This window comes from Bubalus bubalis, chromosome 4 (genome assembly GCF_019923935.1).
Source record: "Bubalus bubalis isolate 160015118507 breed Murrah chromosome 4, NDDB_SH_1, whole genome shotgun sequence".
In the NCBI taxonomy this organism is placed as follows: domain Eukaryota; kingdom Metazoa; phylum Chordata; class Mammalia; order Artiodactyla; family Bovidae; genus Bubalus; species Bubalus bubalis.
This window is the reverse complement of record NC_059160.1, coordinates 1585489-1608996: the sequence shown is the minus strand read 5'-3', so window position 1 is coordinate 1608996 and position 23508 is coordinate 1585489. Positions and strand designations below refer to the sequence as shown.

Here is a 23508-nt window from a genome sequence, read left to right as displayed (position 1 = left end):
CGGTTTTCACTCTTGGCTCCGGGTCCTCTCTTGCATGTCTTCCTGTGGCCGGGCTGCCATCTGAGCAGCAGCAAGGGGAGCCCCGAGGGGCTGGTGGTGCGGAGGATCCTGGCTCTAGGTCCTGTGTCTGAGGACATACTAGGTGTGGGGCTTCCAGGCAGATGGCTGCAGTCTGTCAGGTTGGTCCCTCTTCCAACAAGCGACTTTCACTGTAACGCCTCAGCTCCCCAGATGGTCAGCAACACGCAGCCCGCGGGGAAGCAGGCCCTCGGCCTTAGTGATGGATGGCCTCCAAATGTCACTTCGGGAGAATGCATTTGGGGGGCAGAGTGTCCTGAGGCTGGGCCCCTCTGCTCCTTGGCTACTGGGGTCACTGAAGCCCAGAGGTCACCCAGCTTCGGAGTCCTTGGCTGAGTAGGAGGTCTGCAGCCAGGCAGGGTCGTGATGCATTGTGGACGTGCCTGGGGCATCCCTGGGACACACAGGAAGGTCCCGGCTCCTTCCATCTGACCTCCACGGACAGTGCCGGGATGTGGGCTCACTGGGGCACCTGGTCCCATGGGTTGAAGTTGGTCCCTATTGGGCAACAACAGCCCTTCCACACCCACGTGCTGCCCACTGGGTGCTCCTCAGTGGCGAGCTGCTCAAGGTTGTCGTGGAGACCACATCCAGGGCTGAAGGAGGGTTTGGCTGTGGACTCTTTGGGCCTGGACGGGTGACCTCTTGGCAGACGCTTCCTTCTCCCCTCCTGTTCCCCTCTGTGCCAACAGTATGCCAGCACGGTGAGCTGGGGCCTCTCCAGTGGACTCATCCTGAGCCCTGGCCCTAGGGTGGCACCGGAGTGAGGGGTGGAGAGAAGGCCGGGGCTGGGAGGGGGAAACCAGTGGACCTGTGAGGAAACAGGCAGGGCTTCACGAGTGGTAGAGGCCATCTGGGAAGAGAGGGGCAAGGAGCAGAGCCTGAGGTGGGAGAGGCTCAGTCGCACCTGGCCAACCCAGCAAGCGCATGTCTGTGATACTGATGGGGGTGATGATGGTGATGTGATGGGGGTGGGAACAAATCTGTCTATGTGCCTTTCATCCACCACCTCCTCTAACCCTAGGAGCCCTGGTCGATTGAAAGCAGGTATTACGTCCATTTTACAGGTGAGGTATTTGAGAGTTTAGAGGTTAAGTACCTTTCCCAAGGTTCAACATGCATAACTTGGCAAGCCTCAAATGTCAACTTGAGACTGACTGATTCCAAAATTAGACCCTTTCTCATGCCAAGGCACACAATGGAAATAATTATAATCTGTTTAGTTGGCCTGAGTGGCAGGAGAGGCTGCTGGTGTCTGGAGCCCTGAGGGGTCAGAATCTGGATGTGACTGTCCTGGGCCCCGCCCACCGCTGGGGTGAGCATTGCTAACCCCAGCTGAGGTGCCCACAAGGTCAGGCCTGGGGAGTTGCTAGGCCCACAGACTTGGGTTCTGAGTCCTGGGCAGTGGACTTGGCAGCCTCCCTCCCAAGTAGGATGCTGGGTCTGTATACAGGAGATGGAGCAGGGCGGTGGTTAGGGGAGGCTCAGCCCTGTGGCCTGCAAGCCAGCACAGGTCAGACCTCAGGAGGCCTCAGCTCTCTGGTCCTGCAGGGGGACAGCTGGGGAGGCCCCTGATCGCCCTCTGCAGACTCAGCTGCGGAGCCCCGGGCTCAGCCTCTGGGACGTGTGTGCCCTGTGTCCAGGGTAGCTGCCCCAGAAATCCCGCCTCAGGGAGCTGGTCCTGGGACACGTGGACAGCTCCCCTGGTACCCGGTGGGGTCGTGTGGGAGTGGGAACCTGTCTGGGGGCAGAAGAGGACGGTCCCCCGGCATCTCTAACACAGAGAGCCCCCGCCCCCACCCCACCACGGGGGCAGGAACACAGGTGATGCTCTCAAAGCCAAGGAAAGTGGGTTTATGCTTTAAGTCTGACACTCCCAGGGTTACCCCGGAGACCCGTGTTTATAAACACGGATGCGTGTGTGAAACACACAGAGCAGGAACATGGGATGAGCGTGTGCTGAAGAGCCCACTGTGGTGGCTTCCTCGGGTGGCATGATTATCCGTGAAACTTCTCTCTTCTCTGACTTTCTTCTTTTTAAATAAACATCGTGTTTACTTGTAATCGCAAAAATGCAGCATTAAAAAGTGCCTTAGCTGCTGCCTCTGCTCTCGGGGTTGGCCATCGTGTTCCCAAGGGGCGCGTCATCCCTCACCCTGCATTTTACCTGTGCGCACGAGCAGATGCAGACACGTGGCATGGCACGATTCTTTCCAGGGCCGTCAAAGCCGCAGATGCAGAAAGTGGGGGGTGGGGGAGGGGAGGGGAGGGGAGGGGGAGGGTGGGGTGGGGGAGGGGAGGGGGAGGGTGGGGGAGGGTGGGGGAGGGGCGGTGTCCAGTGTGGGCAGTTTCCTTTCCGGAAGATGAGAAAGTTCTGGAGAGGATGGTGGTGATGGTCGCACAGCAGCGTGACTGTGCTTACTGCCGCTGAGCGGTGCACTTCAGAACAGTTCCGAAAGTGAGTTTTGTCACGCGCGTTTCACCAGGATCAGAGCTAAGGGGAGGACAGCCCCCTCCCCGAGAGTCACAGCCCCGGGCCTGCAGGCCTGTGTGTGCACTGCCCCAGCCCAGCCTTCCTCCTGGCAGGGGGGTGCGGGGCCCCTCTCAGCCCTGCAGAACGTGGATGGCTGTGGGGTGAGGTGGCTGCTCCCTGCCCTTCACCCTGGAGGCCCTCCGCGGGGTCTGTGTTGCCCTTTAGGGCAGGTGCCCCCCGACCCCTCTGTCCCTGCCCCTCGTGTGCACCACTGTGAGGCCCACTGGCCTGAATCTGGGATACCCCTGGGGCTGAGGGTGGGGGCGGAGAACCCCAGCTGGCTCCAGCCCCAGGGAGGACACTGAGTCTCGGGGCCCAGGGACATCGGTTGTTGTGTTCTTTGCCCAGACCAGATGCTGGGCAGGAAAATCGTGAGCTTCGCAGCCCATCCTGATCCTGACCCACCCACGTGGTGCAGAGGATAGGGCAGATGCATTTAGAGCAGGGTTCTCGGGGAGGGGGTCAGCCGTGTGTGTGTGTGTGTGTGTGTGTGTGTGTGTGTGTGTGTGGAGGGGCGATGGCACTGCCGTGAGCTGACAAAGCTCGGGGCAGGGCTCTGTTCCCAAAGCCCTCCGGCTCTTCCCTGCTCCTGTGACTCCAGACGGGGCCCCCTTCCAGCAGAGGGAAGGCTCCCCCCAACCCCGGGGCCCCGGTCAGGATGGCAAAGCTTCCGTGGTCCAGGCACAGGGGCCCTGACCCACAGCTGCGTGGGCATCACAGCCTCTGAGCCTGGACCTGATTTCCGAGGCTCCTTGGCCCAGTGCACTGGTCTTCAGGGAGAGAGTGGACTCGGATCCCTGCGGATGCCAGAGAACGCTGGTCGGCCCCTGCTCCCTGGGGTTGGGCCCTTCTGGAAGAAGCACTTACAGAGTGTGGAGCAGCGGAGGGTGCAGGGCTGCAGGCGGCTCATGCACCCTGGGCGGGGGTGCCTTCCTGAGCGGAGGCCATGGCCTGGGAGTGGATGCTCAGCCCCTCCCACACATCCCCGCATGCCCAGAGGCTCCAGGAAGGGTGGCCCAGGCCGGGGCATTTCGGGCTGGACGCGGAGGTCCCGCTGGGTCCAGGGAACATGGTTCTGCGTCCTCTCTCGGCTCTCAGTGAGCACAAGAGCTGGCCCCCCACCTTACCCCACTCCACCCTATACCCCCCACCCTTGAGCGGCTGCCGTGCCTGCAGAGGCAGGACTGGGTGCCCACACCCTGGCAGCCCCGCCGCCGTGGCCCAGCAGCCCAGGTGCCCCCGGAGGCCACCCAGAGCAGCCCGCCGCTGCAGTGGTCACTTCTGTGTCCCGTCAGAGCACAGTCTCTCCCACAAAAGCCCGAGGCCTCTTCTCAGGCGCTGGGTGTGAGCTGTTGTAGATCCAGTGGCGGGCGCCTCCTCCCCCGAGACCCCCTCTGGCAGGAGGCAGGGGTTGGCACGTCCACTTTCACAGGTCGTTGACGTAGGAACTCAGGCACTAGCAGCTGATCTGGGTCTGGGGCTGGAGTGGGGGGTTCCTGGTGGAGGTGACGTCCAGGCTGACTCAGGAGGTGATGTCCGGGCTGACTCAAGAGGAGGGGCAGAGATCCCGGTAGGCCGGCACAGTGAGGCGCTGAGGCAGAGGGTCTGGTTGACATCAGGACGGCGTCACTTCCAAACAGGTGGGCCCTGGAGATCTGCTGGGGGTGGGTAGCCCCACTGAACCTGAAGGACCCCCACCCCGCGGTCCTGCAGAAAAGGCCACGAAGGGGTCCTCAGGGGTCCAGGAGGGAGGGGTACTTGTCTGTGACACGTGTGACCCCCGCACGGAGAAGACTTCGGCTGCAGTCACTGGAAAAATAAGCCCACCACCAGGAGCGCAGAAGCGCCTTCATAAAGCCTGCTCCACTGAGGGGTGTCGGTTTGACGGGTGGTGGGGGCAACAGCATCGCAGAAGGGGAGCTGAGGCCGCAGGCCCCCACCCGCCCCCCAAGAAATGTGGGCGAGGCCACGAGGGCAGACCCTGCCTGCAAGGCTCCTGAGATGAGACTTGTTTACACCTTGAAATGTTTGAAGAACTTAACATCTAATGAAGGAGGCTCAGGCGGTAAAGAATCTGCCCGCACTGCAAGAGACCCAGGTTGAATCCCTGGATCAGAAAGATCCCCTGGAGAAGCAAAAGGCAGCCCACTCCAGTGTTCTTGCCTGGAGAATCCCTTGGGTAGAAGAGCCTGGCGAGCTACTGTCCACAGGCTCATTAAGAGTCAGACACAACTGAGCAGCTAACACTTTGATGAGATTCAAGTTGCAGCGACCGTAAATAAAGCTCTGGGGACGGGTGGGGCGGGCACCCCAGGCCCGTCTGTGATTTTTCTGGGGTCACCTCGGCCCTTCAGTCTGCACTGCGCAGCCCCCGGGCGTCCGCGGCTGCAGAGTCAGGACATGTGCCATCTCCTCCTTACAGAAAAGCCCTTCGGACCCCAGAGCCAAGGCTTCGACGACTCGAGGGTGGGAAGGGCTGTTTGCTGCCGGAAGGACGGTCCCGGTGCCCTCGCCTGCCTTGGAGGCTGGGTTCGGGGCGTCCCGGGCAGGCAGAGCGGCATCATTCTGTAAGGCAGGCACATGCGTCCTCTGTCTGACATCCAAGGTCATGGCCGACTGTAGCCGTGGGGGCTGGTGGGGGGACCGGAACCAGGACCGCTCAGGCCTGCCCTGACCTGTGCCCTCCCTGGGCCGTCGGCCAACTGCTCCAGCCAGGTCCTCCCCACAGTTCCTTACAACAGGGAGGCAGGAAGGTCACGGAGCAGGACGTGTGACTGGGACGATGGGGGCAGGGGTCCAGGCTCCGTGGGGAGGGGCCCAGGAGCCTCCGGAAGCTGGGGGCTGTCCTCTGTGTTGCCGGAGGCCTCCCTGGCGGGGGCGCCGTCTGTTGCAGGAGCCACAGGAAGTTCATACACAGCTGATCTGGGTCCCCGCACACCCCCACCCTCAGCTCCAGCCCCGGCCATTGCCCCTTAGGCCGAGTGACCGTGAGAGCCGCTGGGGGCAGCAGCTTGGAACACAATGGCCCCTGCAGATCATCACCTGCTCAGAGGGGAGACTAGCACTCAGGGCCCCCCCCCAAGGCGGGAGGCATCATCAGCCTGGGCCCCATTCCCTGCTGGGCGTGCGTGCTGCATGTCTGGCTGGCTAGTGAGCCATGAGCACTGAGACTTGATCGACCCCGCACCTGGGGACACGTGGGCCCAGTGGGAGGGCCAGGTCCCAGCCCCGCCTCTGGGGGGAGCACTTGGTGAGTGAGCACCTCCTCCTCGGGGTGCTGTTTGTGCCCATTTCTCAGGTAGGGAAACTGAGGCAGCACCAGGTTTCAAACCCAAGGAGTCTGGTCTCACGCTTAACATCCAGGCTGTGTGAAAGCGTCCGCAGCAGAGGGAGCCCCGGCGTTTCTGACAAGGGGCTCAGAGGGGAGCGGGCTTGTCTGCCAGCCTCGGGGCTGCCCCCTCCGTGTGGACACAGCGGCCTTCCCAGGTGCCCACTGCCCAGGCCCGCAGGGAACGCTGCAGTGGGCACCGTGTCCACCCAGGGCGCTCCATGTCGGCGTTCCTGAACTCACGTCTTCATATTTACTCTTGCTGCGCCAATTGAATTAGAAAAGGCCGTCGTGCACTTTAGAAGCAAGAGGCCTCGTAAATACTTTATTGGAACAAGCTCAGGATTTACTTGCTCATAAAGATAGCCTGGACGGCTCTGCCCCGTGATGAGTAATTGATCGGCCGGCTTAATGTTCATCGTTGGCAATCCGGCCACTCGGGTGCATGGCAATGTGCAGAGCTGGGCTGCGTGGTCTCTACGGCCATTGGGGGATCCTTGTTGGTGAGGTGGGTGCTCCAGCCCCTTTGCTTGCGAGGCTCCTTCACATCCATCTTGCCCCCTGTCCTGCCCCTGTCCACGAGGGTGGTGAGCTTGGAGTTGTCCAGTTGAGCTACTCTGCTGATCTTTGCAGAACGAAGCAGAGATGGATGAAGGATGAGCAAGTGAGCCGGGACTTCCCGAGGCAGCAACCTGCCTCCAGCCTCAGCGTCCTCACTCCTGGCCAGAGGAGTCCACGGCCCCTCCTCGACCCAGCCCTGGTCAGAGCCGGGACTCTTGGGTCCACAGCCCCTCCTCGACCCAGCCCTGGTCAGAGCCGGGACTCTCGGGTCCACGGCCTCTCCTCAACCCAGCCCTGGTCAGAGCCAGGACTCTCGGGTCCACGGCCCCTCCTCGACCTAGCCCTGGTCAGAGCCGGGACTCTCGGGTCCACGGCCCCTCCCCGACCCAGCCCTGGCACGCGCCCTGGGAAACCTAGGTCCCGTGTTGGAGGTGCCGTCTCTCCCACGGTTGCTGGTCAGGTGCACCCAAGGATGCAGGACACAGCTGGAGCCCCGAGTCCCAGGCCTGGTCACCTAGGCAGGCGGTCACACAGGGATGGGCAGCCCCAGCGTCCACTTGAGGGGCAGCCTCAGGATGGAGACACAGCCTTAGCGCCGGCCTGGCCACACACTGTCCAGCAGAGCCCTCTTCCTTGAAGTCAGATCCCACTTCCCATATCTCTGAGTCGTCCGTGTCCAAGCCCCAGGACCTGGGTGCTGCAGCCTGGGTGTTTGTGGGGCTCAGCGCTGCAGGTTTTTATTGAAACCCCCGTGTCAAATCCAATAGGAAAGGAAGAAAGAAAAGAAAGCAAAGTGAGCCTGGGTTCGGGGCAGCCAGGCTGGAGGACGGGCGGAGACAGGCCCCCTCCTCGTCTCTGTCCCCAGCACCGCTGCCCCTGGACGCTTCGTCCTCTTGCTCTCTGCCTGCGCCAGCGCCAGAGGCTGGATTCTGTCCGGTGACTGATGGCTCAGGCCCCCCAAGAGCAGACGCCTCAGCTGAGCCCAAAGCCTAGGCTGCAGACGGATCTGTCTGATGGGTCTGGACCAGCCTTCCAGGCCCTGCCGCAGACTCTCACCCTTGCCTTTCTGAAGTGCCGTCCTGCTGCAGGGCCCCTCGCCTCCCGCTGCTGCCCGGGAGCGCCACCCTCACGGCTGTGCATGGCCAGCGCACGTAGCTCGGTGGTGCCTCTGATGTCTCTCCACAGTGGACCCGCTGTGGCCGCCTCCTCGGCTCCTGACTTGGCTCTGTTCTTCTTGCAGAGGACAGTTGAATCCAGCCCCCAAGTGCGAGTCGCAAAGGCCGTGGCTGCCCGTGTTGGTCGACTAGCGTTGTCAGCCCTCCCTGTGGGTGTCTTTACGGGGAGCCAGGGACTCCAGACAGCAGCCCGTGGGGTTTGGATCTTGGTCCTGCCAGGTTGTTTATCCAGTACCTGTTCTTGGGACCCCACACTGTTCCAGTCTTGAGGCCCTGGTCATAGAGAATGGACCCTCAGAGAACCTCATGGTCAGCTGCTTTCCCTTCTGCCCTCCCTCTGTCCATCCATCCACTCATCAACCCATCAGTCTGTCCATCAGCCATGCACTTATCCATCCATCTGTCCATCCAGACACTCATCCATCCATCCATCCACCGATCCATCTGTCCATCCATCTATCATCCATCCACTCAACCATCCATCTACCCTTTCATCAATCTGTCCATCCATCTGTCCATCAATTCATCATCCATCCACCCATCCATCCGTCCACCCACCCATCCACCCACCCACCCATCCATCCATCCACCCACCCATCCGTCCACCCACCCACTCGTCCATCCACCCACCCATCCGTCCATCCACCGACTCATCCATCCATCCATCCGTCCACCCATCCACCCATCTGTCCATCAATCCATCATCCATCCACTCTTCAATCCATCCACTCATCCACCCATCCACCCACCCACCCATCCATCCACCCACCCATCCATCCATCCACCCATCCATCCACCCACCTATCCATCCACCCACCCACCCATTTGTCCACCCATCCATCCATCTGTTCACCCATCTGTTTGTCCACCCATCCACCCATCTGTCCATCAATCCATCATCCATCCACTCATCAGTCCATCCACCCATGCATCCATCCACCCGTCCACCCACCCATCCACCCGTCCATCCATCCCTCCGTCCATGCCCGTGGACAGTGCCTGCTCTGTGCCGACGGCAGTGAGCGGCCCTGGCCTGGCAGGCAGGCACAGCAGCACCCCGTGGCGAGGCCTGGGTGACGGGTGGGGACCTGGGAGCAGGCACAGGTCGAAGGCCACTGGATCCCAGGGCACAGGCGGGGAAGATGGGCTTCCTGAGGCCGGTCCCTGGGCTGCCGGGCTGGAGGCCATGCTATGGCAGCTGCTGAGCGCCCCAGGCCACAGCAAGAATCCGGTCCTCAGATTCTCCTGTCTTTGTGGGGCCTGCCGGGCAGGGGCTGCAGAGGCTCCGACCTCTGACCTGAAACATGGATGTGGCTGGGGCCACCCTGGAGACCCTGATTCTGGAGGCTGCTGGGGGTGGCTGAGCATCCGGATCCATCAGAACCCTGTAGACTCTTCTCCAGTAGCTGAGACTTTGAAGGGGCCTCACCCCACAGCAGGGGCACGTCTATAGGCTGCTGAGGCTAGCCTCTGGGGGCGGCTGGGCCCCTGTTTCCCTGTTTCCTCTTCTTGGAAAAGGAGTTTGGCTCTGCCTGGCTTACGGGCTGAGCTGGTCCGCTTGGAGGCCAGGACCCAGGGGAGAGGCTCTGGATCAGGATGGGAGGGGCAGACCGCCCTATGGGAACCTCGTGGCCCAAGTAGCCACTCCTCCCATCGCCTGCCGGAAGCACCCCTGGTCATGGCGGAGGCGGTCACTGAAAACAGCAACGCTGTGTCCCAGGAGCAAGGGCAGTGGTGGCAGGGTCTTGGACGTGTGGGGCAGGGGAACCTCTCGCAGGGCCCCTTTCTCACCGGCGATGGTCTGGATGGCCCCGCTGGATGCCCAGCCCCATCCAGGGAATCGCCCGGCGTGACCCCGTGACTCCCCACCCTGTGCCTTGGAGCCCCAGGGTGTCCCGTCTGTGGTGCAGGGCATGGGGCCAGGAGAGGCCAAACCCTGCCCGAGGAGAGGGCCCCAGGGGACCGGGGTGGGGACGGGGCTGGAGCCCAGAGGCCCAGCCAAGGTCTTCCCTGTGCTGCTGATGCAGCAGGTGCCCGCTTCTCCGGGGCCCCGCTGGCAAGACGGTGCTGGGCTCCTGGCTGCAGGGAAGGCCGCGGTTCATGGCGACTCCAGGCTTGGCTCTGACCGGTGCAGGGCACCGTGGGGCTTGTGTGGGCAAGACCTGGCAGGGTGGGGCACCGAGGCAGGAGTCTGCCCTGTTCTCTGGCGTCTCTGGCTTGGGCTGCTCCGATGCAGAGTGATGCTCCGTGCCTTTTATCGACCTTTGCGAAGTCGTAAACCGCGGCGTAATTACCCCATGTTTACGATGCTGTGCCAACAGCGTTCCGGTCCAGCTCGGGCCGGGCCCCCAGGGCCGCAGGGACCCGCCAGCCGCGCTCGCCTCATTAGCAGACACGTTCGCGGGGATAATTGACCGGGAGCCAGCTGGACCGGCCGGGCACTTTGTAACGGGCGTTTCGGGGCAGTGCTCGGTCGCCTTCGCTGTCCATGAAGGCAGGCGGTGCTCCAGGGGGCAGCAGAAAGTGCAGTCTGCCGGGGAACAGGCTCTCGCTCCCCGCTTCTCCGCCTTAAACCAGGCAGCCAGGCCGAGGACTAGCCCAGGGAGCCGTGGACTGGACCCAGGACCGTCCTGCCCTGCCGGGGGGAAGGCTACACCCAGAGAAGTGAGGTAGATCCCGCAAGCTGGGGGAGGGCAGGGCAGACAGGAGCCCTGCAGAGTCTCCAGCCGGGGCCGTGCTCAGAATGCAGGGGGGTCTCGTGCCTGCCTTAGGGGACATCCGGGAGGGTCAGCCCCTGGCCACCCCGCTCTGTTCCCTCACCGGCTCCTCGGAGCCTCAGCCACTTCTGAAGGTCCGCTGAGCCCCGTTGCTGTGGCCGAGACCTGCCAGGGAGACTTCTGGGGTGCTGGCCCCTCTGCCAGGCCACCTGGGCTCCCGGCAGGGACCTCGCCCAGCGCATGTGTGTGGCCCCAGCTGACCAGCTCCATCTCAACACTCGGCCTTGTGGGTGAGGCTGGCCACACCCCCTCCCCGCGTTTCCAGGAAGGAGCTGGCCTGGAACCTTCTAGCTGGGGAGGGAGCTCTCCAGGACCTAGACGTGGGGCTCCTCTGCCTCTGACACCCCCAGCAAAACCTACACTGACTGGCCCACTCGCTGCGGGCTCTGTCTCTGGAGGCCCTTCCCCCCCGCCGGCCAGCCTTGCCCACCAGGCCCAGCCTCAGTGGTCCCCGGTCATCAATCCCGGGGCCTCCTTGCTGGGGCTGCAGCTGGAACACACCACACTTTTTTGCGCTCCTGCAGGTCGCAAGTGGACACGGGTCTCACTGAGCCGAAGTCAAGGTTCAGGCAGGGCTGGGTCCCCCCAGAGGCTCCAGGAGGGCGTCTGTCCCTTGTGTTTCCCTAATTTTGTGGCTCACGGCCTCTTCCTTCCTCCAGCCCCCGAGCCCAGCATCACCTGACCCCCCTCTCTGCGGTCAGGCTCCCTCTGCCCCCTTAGAGGGACGCTGTGATGCCACGGGTCCCAGCGTTATGGCCACACTCAGGACCTTCACTCACCTCTCCACCAGTTAAGGCGATGCTAGCCTGTGTGAGGCTCCAGGGTTTACGGCGTGGGCCTCTCTGGGGCCATGTTTCTGCCGGCTCCATGGGGTTGTTTGTAACCCTGGGTCTTGCTGTCTGTGGCCCTGGAGCCCGTCAGGAGGCTGTGACCTTAGCAAGGAGGCCCACAGCAGCGGACGGCCTGTGCCCACCCTCATCACCCTAACCGCTAGGGGTCCATAGCTTTTCCCCAAGGAGTCTGCTCCGACCGACAAGGCTGTGATCCCACGTGGGCCCTGCGGGCTCACCAGGGAGTGTGGGATGGAAAGGTGGGGTCTGCCCTCCTCAGCGTGCAGGCCAGGAGACAGAGGAGAGCACCCACAGGACGTGCCCTGAGCCCCCGGGGCAAGGCCAGGCCGCTGGAGTCCAGGCTCAGATGGCCCCTCGCATGAAGAGGTCACAGGGCACCGGGGGGCATGTCCAGCTCTGACCTGCAAGCCTCGCCCACCCCCCTGTGGAGTCTGTCCTGATATGGGGAGCGGGCTGCGTGGCCACCAGTGTTCTCCCTGACTGCCTCGCCCCCCCCTCAGCTAGAGGGGGAGGGCTGGAAGGTGGGGTGACCGGGTGCATGCCCACAAGTGTCCTTTCCACAGGGACCTGTGGTTGTGAGTGGGCCGGGCCCAGTGTGGACCTGGGGGCTAGGGGCCTAGCTGAGGGGAGCAGGGCTCTGACGTCAGGGAGGGCAGGCCAGGGGCCTGGGAAGGCCGGCGGTGCAGGCGGAGAGGGGCCAGTGCTGGGCCTGTGAGTCCTGGGGGGCTTGGTCCCCACCTAGCATTCTCCAGGGCGGAGCACAGACCCACACGCCCACAGCCGACCTTAAAGCCATCTGCCCTCTGCAGGCCCAGCCTGGGCCGCTTCTGATGACCCTCCCCTGCCCGACTGAGGGCCCAGAACCAGGAACCCACAGCTGCTCCTGGGGGAGGCGTCCGTCGCCCCACGTGGTGGCTGCAGGAGCATCTCGGGGGCCTCCATCGGCTCCTGCGTTTCCGTCCCGCAGCCCTGCGATCTCCCATCCCAAGGACGTGCGTCCCGCCCCCGGCGCTGCCCTATGCTCTGCAGGTGGCCGGCCGGCCGTGGTGGAGACAGCAGGGGCGGTCCCCGACGGCCCGCGGTAGTTTCTGCGAGCTCGGGTCACGCAGCGCCCCTGCGGCTCCTCTCTGAGCCTGGGTGAGCCTGCACGCTGGGGGCGGGGGGCTCGGCCCGTGGGGGACACTGGCTGACCGCGGAGGTTGCCGTGGCAGCGCTGGGGGAACTCGAGTGCAGGCTCTGGAACCCGCTCCACTGCTGGGGTCGCAGCCCGCCTCCTTCCTTTCGTATTACAGGTCCCTCCTGCACCTGCTCTCCCGCCGATGAAAAGGCCAGGCCCTCGGGGCGCCCGGGCGAGCATTGCAGGAGGGCCTGCCGGGCAGGCGTCTGTAAGCCAAGGCCACTCCCGGAGCTGGCAGCCGTGAGGGGACCCTCTCCTTCCTCCCCCTGCTCCCCCGGAGCCCTTCCTGTGTCTGGAGGCTGCAGGACGGGCCGGGAGGCACGCAGGGGGCTCCTCACACAGAAGGTTCCAGAAGGCGCACCGGCCACGGGAGGGGCCACCACCCGCCCTTCTTGTCCCAGCCCATCCGGGTTCTGCACAGGAAGGGAGGATGTGGCCATGGACAGAAGGGGCGGCGACCAGGGAACCAGCTGGGACAGGTTAGCGGGCAATGGCACCCCACTCCAGTACTCTTGCCTGGAAAATCCCATGGATGGAGGAGCCTGGTAGGCTGCAATCCATGGGGTCGCTAAGAGTCGGACACGACTGAGCGACTTCCCTTTCACTTTTCACTTTCATGCATTGGAGAAGGAAATGGCAACCCACTCCACTGTTCTTGCCTGGAGAATCCCAGAGACAGGGGAGCCTGGTGGGCTTCCGTCTACGGGATCGCACAGAGTCGGACACGACTGAAGCGACTTAGCAGGGGCTTGCATACGATCAGAGGCTTTGCTGGGAAAGCCATGATGATCCTTCCCTGGTGTGCTGACGGGAGTGGTCAAGGGCTGACCCACAGGGCAGGGTGAGCTCGTTCAAAGGCTCATCTTTAAGCTGGGAGAAGGCGGGTGTCGTGCTCCGAGCCCTGAGGCTCATCTCTCCGTCAGCGTGGCCTGTCCCCCGATTACCCCCGCCCTTCCTGACAAGCCCCCAGTGGAGCAGCATCAGGCAGGGTCGCTGGGGCAGGACAGGGCAGGGGCACTGACCGCCCAACGTAGCCAGGACCGTCGGACTCCGCCTCTGAGGCCGGCAGTGGGACGGAGGGTCAGAGGTGAAAGGTCAAGTTGGCGCTGAGTGGCAGCGTATCGCACCCGCCCGGCTGGCACTTTGTCTGCCGTGTGTCTGGGCCGTTGCAGGTGGCTGGCAGCCTCTCCTCTGCAGGCTGGGATCTGACCGCTGACCCCTGGCATGGCCCCCTCTCCTCTGGGACCCCACACTGGCGGGGTCGGGGTCTGGAGTTCCCAGGCCCGTTCCTGTAACTGGAGAGGTTAGGCCGGCCCCGCAGCCAGCGCCCAGGCACGCCTGGACCCTCTCCAAGAGCAGAGCTGCCTCATCACCCAGGTCTTCCCTCCTGTTGGGGACCTGCCCAGGCCCTGGTCTTCCTCGCCACGCGCGTGCCGAGTGCTAAGCCAGCCGGTGGTCAGCTCCAGCCCTGCTGGCCGCCTCGTCCGCCCTGGTTTCATCCTCATGCAGGCACGGGCTGACGTCCATGATCTCTCAAGGCTCCAAGTGCCCGTCAAGGCAGCCTGAACCTTTGTCCTGTAATATATCCTGCCAGACACCCTCCCAGACGGATGTCGGCGCAGCCTGGATACAGCGGCTGGCGTGGGCTCTGGGGGCAGGTGGGCGGGCAGGCGCTGCAGGGAGGACCCGGGCCAGCCGAGTCACCGTGGAGCCCTCGCCCCTCAGGCCGGCCTTGGCTGCCCTCTCCACGTGGACCGCCCCCCCAAACCTCCACCAGGATGCACAGCGCTCCTGGCCCTGAGAAGTGACCCCTGACCTGCAGTTTCGCATCACGTGCCTTTGGACCTCTCCGCCCATCCAGTGGCTGGGCTTGGGGTCTAGGTGGTGGCTGCCTTGGTTTGGGGACCATCCTGGGGACATCGAGGGGCTGGTGTCCAGCCATCCTGCCTGCTCTGGCTCAAAGACTAAACAAAACCTGGCCAAGTTGATTCACTCGGCCAGAACATAGCAGCAGAGGCTACGCCCCTGAATTCGCAGAAGACAGCGACTGTCCACAGCCTGCAGGATCCCGGGGACCAGGAAGTCCCCGAGAGTGGGGGCGTGGTCCACAGAAATGTTCCCCAGCATCCCTTCTCCAAGCCCCAGGCACCCAGCCAGGGTCCCGTGGACGTGAGAGTGACGTCTGTGAGCTCTTTGTGCAGACAGGGAAGAGAACGGCACACACCGTCCAGCGAGATCATCAAGGGCTGGGCGCAGCTCTTGCCCGTCCAGCCCAGCACCGCAAGGGAGCTGCGTGGCCGGCAGGGGCAGTGCTGGGCCCCTAGCCCCTGGGGCCCTGTGGGTGGTGGGCGTCCCCAGCCCCCGGTCCTGGGGGCATGTTCAGCTGCCTGGATCACTTGGCCACAGGGCCATGAGCACTGCAGGGTGGGCCCCTCCCAAGCAGGGCTCCCTCCTTGGGCTCAGCCTCCATGCCCGGTGGCTGTGGTTCATCCTCTGTCTCTGTCCCTGCAATGGGGACCAGGCCCCCGCACAGACCCTCGCCCTGCAGCTCACAGAGCGTCTGCACCCGAGGCTGGGCAAGGTTGCCTCCCATGTCGGTGGCCACGATGGGGCTGAGAAGTGACCTGGCCTCTCCTGGGGTGCCTCCCGCTCCCCCATCCCAAGTGGACTGTCCCAGGGGACCCCCAGCTGCAGGCAGAGGCTACAGTGTCCAGGGTAGGGTGGCCAGCTCTTTTCCTGGAATGAGATCCCCACGAGTGCCAGGGGACAAAGCCAGGCCACAGAACTGTGGGTTTGCACAACCCCCCACACGCACTCTGACTGCGGCCGCTGTCCAGGGGCCCAGGGAGGCGCTGCAGGAAGGCAGCCCGTCCCTGGGGGATAAGCACCCTTTCCTTGCGTTTCCCTCTGGCATCTGGTCTTTGTTCAAGACTGTGCTGCTGCCTGGCTCCCAGCAAAGCCTCTTGTTTCTTTCCATCTCCACAGAAGCAGCGTGTCAGCCCTTGCACCCCTGGGCACACACGTGTGTACACACAGGCAGTCTCATCCCTGAGCCCCAGAGGGCCTTGGGTCCTCGCTGGGCTGGGGATGGGGGGTGCAGGAACAGCGGCCGGGGGTCTCGGAGCCGCCTCTTGCAAGCGCCTCGGGTCTCTTGGAGCCTCTGTGCTGGGCCTGTGTGCTGGTCCTGGCCCACCGTGTCCCTGCCCCCTCGCCCTTCATGTGGGCCGCTTGCTTCCAGGAGTTCTGGCCTCTCAGTGCGTGCTGCCTGGCAGCATCATTGGGGGGCAGTGGAGCCAGGGGCGAGGCAGCAGGCTTTGAGCATTTTTCTGTGAGGTTCTCCAGGGGTCACTCAGGGACGAGATCTGAGACCCAGCGCAGCAGGGAAGATGTTCTCAGTGCAGGTTGAGGCCCGCATGAAAGCCCTGGGGTGAAGGCCAGCGGACAGAATCCGAGTCTGCCGACAGCCAACCCCAAATATGAAATCCAGTGGTGAAAAATAAGGGCTGGAGACCCCGGGGAAGCTTGCAGGGCAGCAGAGAGAGCAGGTACAGACGGCCGGACGGCGTGTGCCTGGGGTGCACTGGGAATAAACCAATAAACCAGCCCTGTGTTCTCCCGAAGGCGCACGGAGGAGTGTGTGCTCACGGATCCTGGGCCAGCCCGTTCCCCTTGGGCTTTTCTACACTCAGAGGCGAGTTCCCTTGGTTTTGTATGTTGATGGCGTCTCTGAAAATACATTTAGGTGGCCCTGATCCCTGCGAAGGTGGCCGCATTTGGGAATAGGGTCTTTGCATCTGTGGTCAAGCTAAGATGAGGTTGTTAGTGAAGTCGCTCAGTCGTGTTCCATTCTTTGCGACCCCATGAATTGTAGCCTACCAGGCTCCTCCATCCATGGGATTTCCCAGGCAAGAGTACTGGAGTGGGTTGCCATTTCCTTCTCCAGGAGATCTTCCCGACCCAGAGATTGAACCCAGGTCTCCAGCGTCACAGGCAGACGCTTTCCTGTCAGAGGCACCAGGGAAGTCCTGACCTTGTTAAGTGAACCCTCATCAAGTGCCCAGTGACCTCGTGAGTAGAGCAGGACGCGCGGAGGCGTCGTGACATTGGGGGCAGACGTGGGGCCTACGCGGCTGCGAGGCGAGGACGGCCCCCGGGCCCCAGGGAGCAGCACGGTCCCCCACAGGGCCTGCCGATGCCAATGCCGCGGTTTCAGACGTGCAGCCCCAGGATGCCGGTGAAAACTCCGGGGGGCCGGCCCCCGGCCTGTGACGGCTCTTTAAGGCCCCAGACACGGACCGCTGCCCGTGGCCCTGCTCTCAGCCCCATCTCTGCGTGGGTGCCTGTGCGGAGGAGTTGGGGTGGGGCCGCTGGCGGCCTTGGCCTCCCCTCCCCCAACCCCCTGGGCTGTGGTCCAAGGTCATGGCACCAGGTTGGGGGGATGATGGTCAGGTTGATGGCCACCTGGGGCAGGGCACATGGATGTGGAAACCCTCTCCATACCCTGCCGGTGGTCTTGCCCGGCCTCCCCCTGGCAGTGAGGGTCCAAGCACCAGAGGCGTGAGGTGCCCAGGACAGGGGTTTCCTGCGCTGGGCTGCCGATGCCAGACCCTGGTCAGGTCACGGCTTGGGTGGCAAGTGCGTGGCTGGTCGGGCGGTTGCTCCGTTAGTTAGCAACCAGGGCTCGGGATCCCAGGAGACGTGGGGCTCTGCTGGCCACTGACGTCAGCCAGAGGTGGCTGGGGCCCAGGTGGGCCTCAGTGAGGACTAGGGACAGTGGAGCAGCCCCGCGGAGCTTAAATAACAGCTGGACAGAGCCCATGCCGCGGCCGACCGCACAGGGCAGTGCGGGGCCGGCCTGCGAACCTGCGTCCTTGCGTGAGCCCCCGTGACCACGCCCTGCAGGCTGTGCCCCGCCTGTCATGAGACGCAGTCTCCTCGTCCTCCCGGCACACATCCCTGCTGCCTCCGTGCGTCTGCCGAGTGACGTACATGTCTGTCTGTCTAGTTTCACCCCAGTCCTGGTGGTGTCTGTAATTTTGTACGTAACTGGTTCGAGCACGTTAAACCTGCCGCTGCAGCCTCAGCCTCGGGGGGCTGTGCGGTGTCGGCCTGAGAAGGGGCTCTGCTCAGGAAGGGGGGTGTCCCGACAGTCGGGGAGGAGGTGGCTAGGGCCCCACGTCCTCCTCCTGCGCCTGTGTGGCCCCGTGAGCTGCCCACCACGGGCCCCAGGTGTCTGGCTTGGAGTCACTGCGCATAGCCCCCTTCAAGCCCAGGGCCAGGTGATGCAGACACCCCTGGGCCTCCTGGGTGAGGTCACACCCAGGTGCAGCTTCCCCCGGTCAGGGCGGCCCCAGCAGCTCTGGGCCAACGGAGCTGGTGGCTGCTCCGGGCACTCTGTCCTGCCAGCTCATGTGGTGCTGCCCGGGACCCGGCCCCAGGCTGGGCTGGGGACCTGGAGGTGACCTCAGGGACAAAAAGGCAGGATGGGTCAGTGCAGTGGGCTGCCTGGAGGAGGGGACCAGAGGTGACGCAGTGCATCAGCAGGGCCCCTGGGGCTGGAGGCCACCAGCTGGTCCCCCACAGGGTGGACTCTGCCACCCCCACCCCGGCCCTGCAGGTGGAGCCCCTCTCCTGGGTGTCAGCTCCCCACGGTTCCCTTGTGAGCTGCGGCGTGCTCCCCGACCCGTCTCCCTGCTGAGCTCGTGGGGTGGACTGGGATCTGTAGGAGGCCGTGTCCCCGAGCTGGGAGGGCCCCTCAGGGCCGTGTCCAGCACGCTTTCTCCCACGGTGGTCCCAGGGCCACGCGGGAGGCAGCATACAGTAGGTGCTTATTATTTGCTGAGGGAATGAGTGAGGCAGAGAGTGAGTGGACACCCTGGTGGAGACTGTGGCCACGTGGCGGGGCAGGATCTGGCCCACGGTGCGGAGGGGCCACCAGGAGCTCTGCGGTGTCTGGGGTGCGTCCTCCGTGGGGCGAGCGGCTGGGCCGCCCCGTCCAGTGTGACCGCTCAGAGCATCGTGGTTTACGGGGAGCGGGCCCTGCGGCTGGGACATTGGCCAGGCCGGCTCCTCAGAGCGATGCCTGCTCTCCCTGGCGGGTGTGTGGGTGCGCACGTGCGTCTGTGGGGCTCAGGGTCTGTGTGCCTCTCGGCCCTGGCGTGTTCACACCTCAGTCCTGTGTCCATGTAAGCTGTCCTCCGTGTGCACGCGCCAGGCGTGTGGACTGCGTGTGTTTGCACCTTATGTGTAACTCTGTGTGTGTGTGTGTGTGTGTGCAGTTCACGTGCACACACGTGAATAGGTGTGTGCCCAGCAGAGGCGGAGAGGAGACCCTGGGCGGCCTGGCCTGGAGGTTAGCATGTGTGGCCCACTCTCCCTGGTGGAGTGGTGGCCAGTGCAGACCCCAGAGGTCCTGGGAGAGGGTCTGGGCTGGTCCCCCCACTCCAGGTCGGCCTGGGCCGCCATCGCCAAGCTCCATGCAGCCCCGCTCCTAACTCGGGACTGGGGGTCAGTCCCTTCCCTCCTTCCTTTCTGGCCGGGACGGAGACTGGCCACAGGGAGTGTCCTGTCACGAGGGCAGGGCTTCCAGTGCCCCGCCGCGTGAACAGTTAGGACACCGGGGTGCCCTGCGCACGAGGGCAGGGCTCCCAGCGCCCCGCCGCGTGAACGGTTAGGGCACCGGGGTGCCCTGCGCACGAGGGCAGGGCTCCCAGCGCCCCGCCGCGTGAACAGTTAGGACACCGGGGTGCCCTGTGCGCATGTCGGCGTTCACAGGGCCGGGCTCACGGCATCGCTGGCTGCGGTTCGGACGTCCCTCGGGGAGCGGCCTCCGTCCGCACGCCACGCTGGGTCCTCTCCATGGGGCGGGCTCCGTGGGGCAGGCGCTGCATGGGCACCGCGTGGGCTGGTCCCCGGGGCGCGTCCGCTCAGCTCGCCTGTGCGTCTCTTGCAGGTCAGCTGGCCGCCGGCACCTGTGAGATTGTGACGCTGGACCGCGACAGCAGCCAGCCGCGGAGGACAATCGCCCGGCAGACGGCCCGCTGTGCCTGCAGAAAGGGGCAGATCGCGGGCACCACCCGAGCCCGGCCCGCCTGCGTGGACGGTAAGAGCCCAGGTTCCCCTGACGCCTGCCTCCCGGCCGTCCGGGACGTTCTGCCTGGGCCCCCTGCTCGCTGGACGGGGCTCCCAGCAGACACCTTGGGCTGCCTGCAGGAGTGGGGCCTGGGGCACCGCGGTCCCCACGTGGCCTGAGGGCGTTCCTTGGCCGGTCAGGTTTGCTATGGGCGGAGTGGTCCGAGGTGCTGCCACGGGGTGAGGGGCCCAAATGCCCATGAGGCTGTTGCCCTCTGGCCTGGCAGGTGGCAGGTTCCCCAGGCTCCCGGGACAGCCGACGTGCTCCGGAGGTGGGCTGGCAGTTCCCCAGAGGCTGAGCCGTCTGGGGGACGAGACGTGTCCTGTTAGCGTCCTTGCCTTGGGGACCATCCTCGGTCTTCACAGAGAGAGGAGCCCCTCACCTTCCATCAGGCACTGCCGTGGGCGCAGCTCCTGGTGCAGGGGATGCCGAGGGCACCGTGCGGGGTGCAGGGCGCTGACCCGGGGGGCCCAGCAGGAGGCCTGGGCATCCGAGGCCGACGCGGTGGGGATACCAGCTGGGGGCGGGGCGGCAGGCGAGCTGGGAGGGCACAGGCCACAGTGGGCATGGGAGCCAGGTGCCCCGCCCGCCCCGTGGCTCTGGTAGGGTAGACCCCCTCTTCCGGGTGGGCTGGGGGCTGCTAGGGCCTGCTGCGTTGGTCTGGGTTCCTTGGGGTGGGTGGCCCCACGCGGGGTGTGGGAGCCTTGGTTCTGCAGGGGACTGGGGGGGACGTGGTTACAGCAGCCCGTGAGGCTGGCTCCGAGGTGTCAGCCGGTCCATCCCGCAGGGCGGCAGGGTCACGCGGGGTCACCCGGAGCTGGACTGGGACCCGGGCTCTTCCAACTGAGCCCTTGCTCCCCTAGGGCCTCTGCGTGGGCTCTGGGGTCCCAGGCCTCTGGTTCAGTCTGCTGCCCCAGCCCGGAGTGGTGCCCCGCCAGCCCCCTGCTCTGACCTGGGGCGCAAGGAGGCCCCCTGGTTGAGTCTCCTGCCTCTGCCCGGAGCCCCCCTCTGCTCTGACCTGGGGCGTGGGGAGGCCCACTGTGCCTGCAGGGGATGGTGGTGAAGGTGACGGAGAGGTGGCAGGTGTGCAGACACGGGCGAGCTCCGGGCACCGAGGCCAGAGATTCATCAGCAGTGAGGGCAGGCCTGCATCGGGAGTGGGGACGCATCATCCCAGTGCGGGGGCGGGGGGGCTCTCTGAGGAGCTGGCGGGTCCCAGGGCGGCCCCCACAGCGAGAAAGGCCCCCAAGGAAGGGATCAGCAGGGCCATGAGCCCCACGCCAGGGGGGCCTACTCAGGAACCCACCAGGTCAGCAGCAGCCTCTCCAAGGACTGTCGGGGACCTGGCGGGGAGGCGACTCTGCTCGGGGCCTGGAGTCTGGAGCTGTGGCCCCACCGGGCCTCCAGCAGGACAGGGAAGCCCTGGGTGAGGGCGCACCGGTCCAGGCCCCGGTGCCCTGGGCACCTTTGGCCGCAGGGGCCTCACCCGCACAGCCTGGGGTGTCCAGAAGCTCCCTGGGGGCACACAGGGCTCTGGGACCACCCCCCAGCCCCAGGACCCACCCTGCTTCCCTCAGGCCCGTGGCCGTGGCCGCTGGTCCAGAAGGGCTCCCTGGGCATGTTGGGGGAGCCTGGATGGTCAGGACCTGCCATCCGGGGCTGGAGCGAGTGGAAGGGTGCTGCCGGGGCTGCCGGCACCCTTTGAGGGTCCAGAGCTGGTTTTGTCTCTAAGAAGCCTGGTCTTTGTTGAGCATCTACCCATCAGCGTCCCGTGGATGGGCTGTGACTGAGCAGCCGGGTGTTCGTGCGTGGTGCTCGCATCCTTGCCTTTGGGACCCTTCTCAGAAACAATCACCAGGGCTCCTCCAGGAGGACACGCCTGGCTTCCGCAAGGCTGCTGCGCTAACCCTGGACCTGGTCAGCCCCTCGGGTCCCGGGTGGATCGTCGTGACCCCAGCGAGCTGGGCTGAGTCCCCGCATCCCGTGTGTCTGCAGCTCCTGTAACTCCAGCCGGCCAGAGCGCCTTCGAGTGCCTTCTTGCTGGCGTTGATGGATTCTTCCTGGCTGAGAGGGAGGGACGGGGGTGGCGCAGGCCTGGCAGGAGCTCACGGCCCTGCTTCCCTCCCCTCTGCTCGTTAGCTCTGCACGCCTACCGGGGAGTCGGGTCAGAACTGATTACTAATTGAATCCGGGTCTGCTCATCCGAAACCGCGTCTTCACCCCTCTCCGGCGAGCTCCCCGCGCCTCAGGAGCCGGGTCCCAGAGACCCAAATTAAACCCAGCCGTTTGCAGGGGAGGCCACGCAAACCAGTTAGTTGGCATTTTTCTGCACAGTGGGCATTTCCAGGCTGCCATCTAATTTAATTTTTGCTTTTCTGTTTGCTTGCTCTGTGTGCATAATGTTTCCTCACCTGTGGATTGTGTCAGTGAAGAGGAAACTCGCTCTGCGTGTGTGTGTGTTGGGGGGGTGGGATTGGAGTTTGGTGTGAGCGGGGCTTAAACTGGGAGGGAGGGCCTGTGCTGACCCCACCCCCCATGTTCAGTAAACACGGGGCCTTAAAGTACCAGAGCCCAGCTGCCTCCGTTCACTTATTTATTAGCATCATTCATTCATTCACACACTCATTGAATCAGAGAAGGTGCTTGCTCCTGGAGGGAGGCGAGCTGGAATGGAGATTGACTCTTAGGGTGTCCAGGACCTAGTACCTGGGGTGCTGGGGGCTGGGGTCCAGGCTGTGGGACCCCAGAGTACAGCCGTCTCTGCCTGCGCGTGACCTTGGCAAAGCTGCATCTCCAAGGGGCCATTTGAGAGGGTACTGAAGGATGGATAGGAGCTCACCAGGATAGCATCTCTGTGAAAGGAGGTGGGGGGGGGGGTTGCTGGTGGTTAGACAGCAGCTCCTGGCCGTGTCTCAGAGCCTGAAGTGTTTCCCAACAAACTGAAACCACCGCCCCCTCCCCTGCCACCTTGAATGCAGGTGACCCAGGGCACCTGGCTAGGCTTGCTCCCACTCATGGGACCGTCAGGGAAAGAGGTCCTCACGCAAACAAACCCACCGTCCCTGCCTGGATACAGAGCGCCACCCGCCGCCTCTGGTGGGCTCCATCCCACACCACTGCTGCTCCCGGAGGCTCTGGGGGCCCCGCCCCCCGGCAGGTTCCCTGGTGGTCCCGATGCCCCGAAGCACCCCTGGGAGCACCGAGGCCGGGTCCCCAAGCCGCACCCTGCCCAGCACACAGCAGGCCGTCCATCCACGAGCAGCCCGCCTCCCTGAACTGGCCTCTTCCCTCATAAAGAGAGGTCCTCCCCTACCGGCTGAATTCTCCTGAAACTCTCCTGAAAGGAATCAAAGCAGAGGAAGCAGCGTGGTGCCCGGGCCGGGCGTGCAGTGGGGAGAGCGGAGGTGCTTTCAGAAGCGGCACTGCCTCAGCCATCGGGGAGGTGAGGCTAAGAGTCTCAGCCAGGCCCAGGGGGACCCCGGAGCCTTGTGGCGGCAGTGGGCAGGTCTGTTGTAAGGTCCACCGCGGCCCCGAGCAGGAGGTTGCAGCCGGGGTTGGCGCGGCCTGGGGAGGGTCCCCGGCCGGGCTCTCCAAAGGCCCTGCGGGGCCCGCTGGCCACTGCTGCCCACCAGCCCTGCCAGGAGCCCGCCTGGCCGCCAGGCACGGCACCCTGAGCAGGGGACGGACACGTCCAGGTCACATGCCTCAGCGTTAGGGCCAGGCCACATCGTGCGCCTTTCCTTTCCGGGGCGCCCGGGAGGCGGGGCCCAGGGTGTGGGCTGGAGACCCGGGCCCAGGCCTCATGCATAATCACTGCTGTGCCTGCCTCTGCCCCCGCGGGTCAGGGTAGAGCATCACACCTCCTCAGAGTGGGAAGGCGGGTGGGGCTCCAAGGC

At 64.6% G+C, this 23508-nt stretch overlaps 1 protein-coding gene across 2 annotated transcripts in view; it reads left to right on the top strand.

The window, feature by feature from the left end:
• TAFA5 (TAFA chemokine like family member 5) overlaps nucleotides 1–23508 on the top strand; it is a 177453-nt gene that overhangs the window by 89968 nt on the left and 63977 nt on the right. For both annotated transcript variants that reach the window (XM_006066302.4, XM_025282670.3), the window contains exon 2: nucleotides 19433–19582. In XM_006066302.4, the coding sequence (XP_006066364.1) occupies nucleotides 19433–19582 (150 nt within the window). The remainder of the gene's footprint in view (nucleotides 1–19432; nucleotides 19583–23508) is intronic.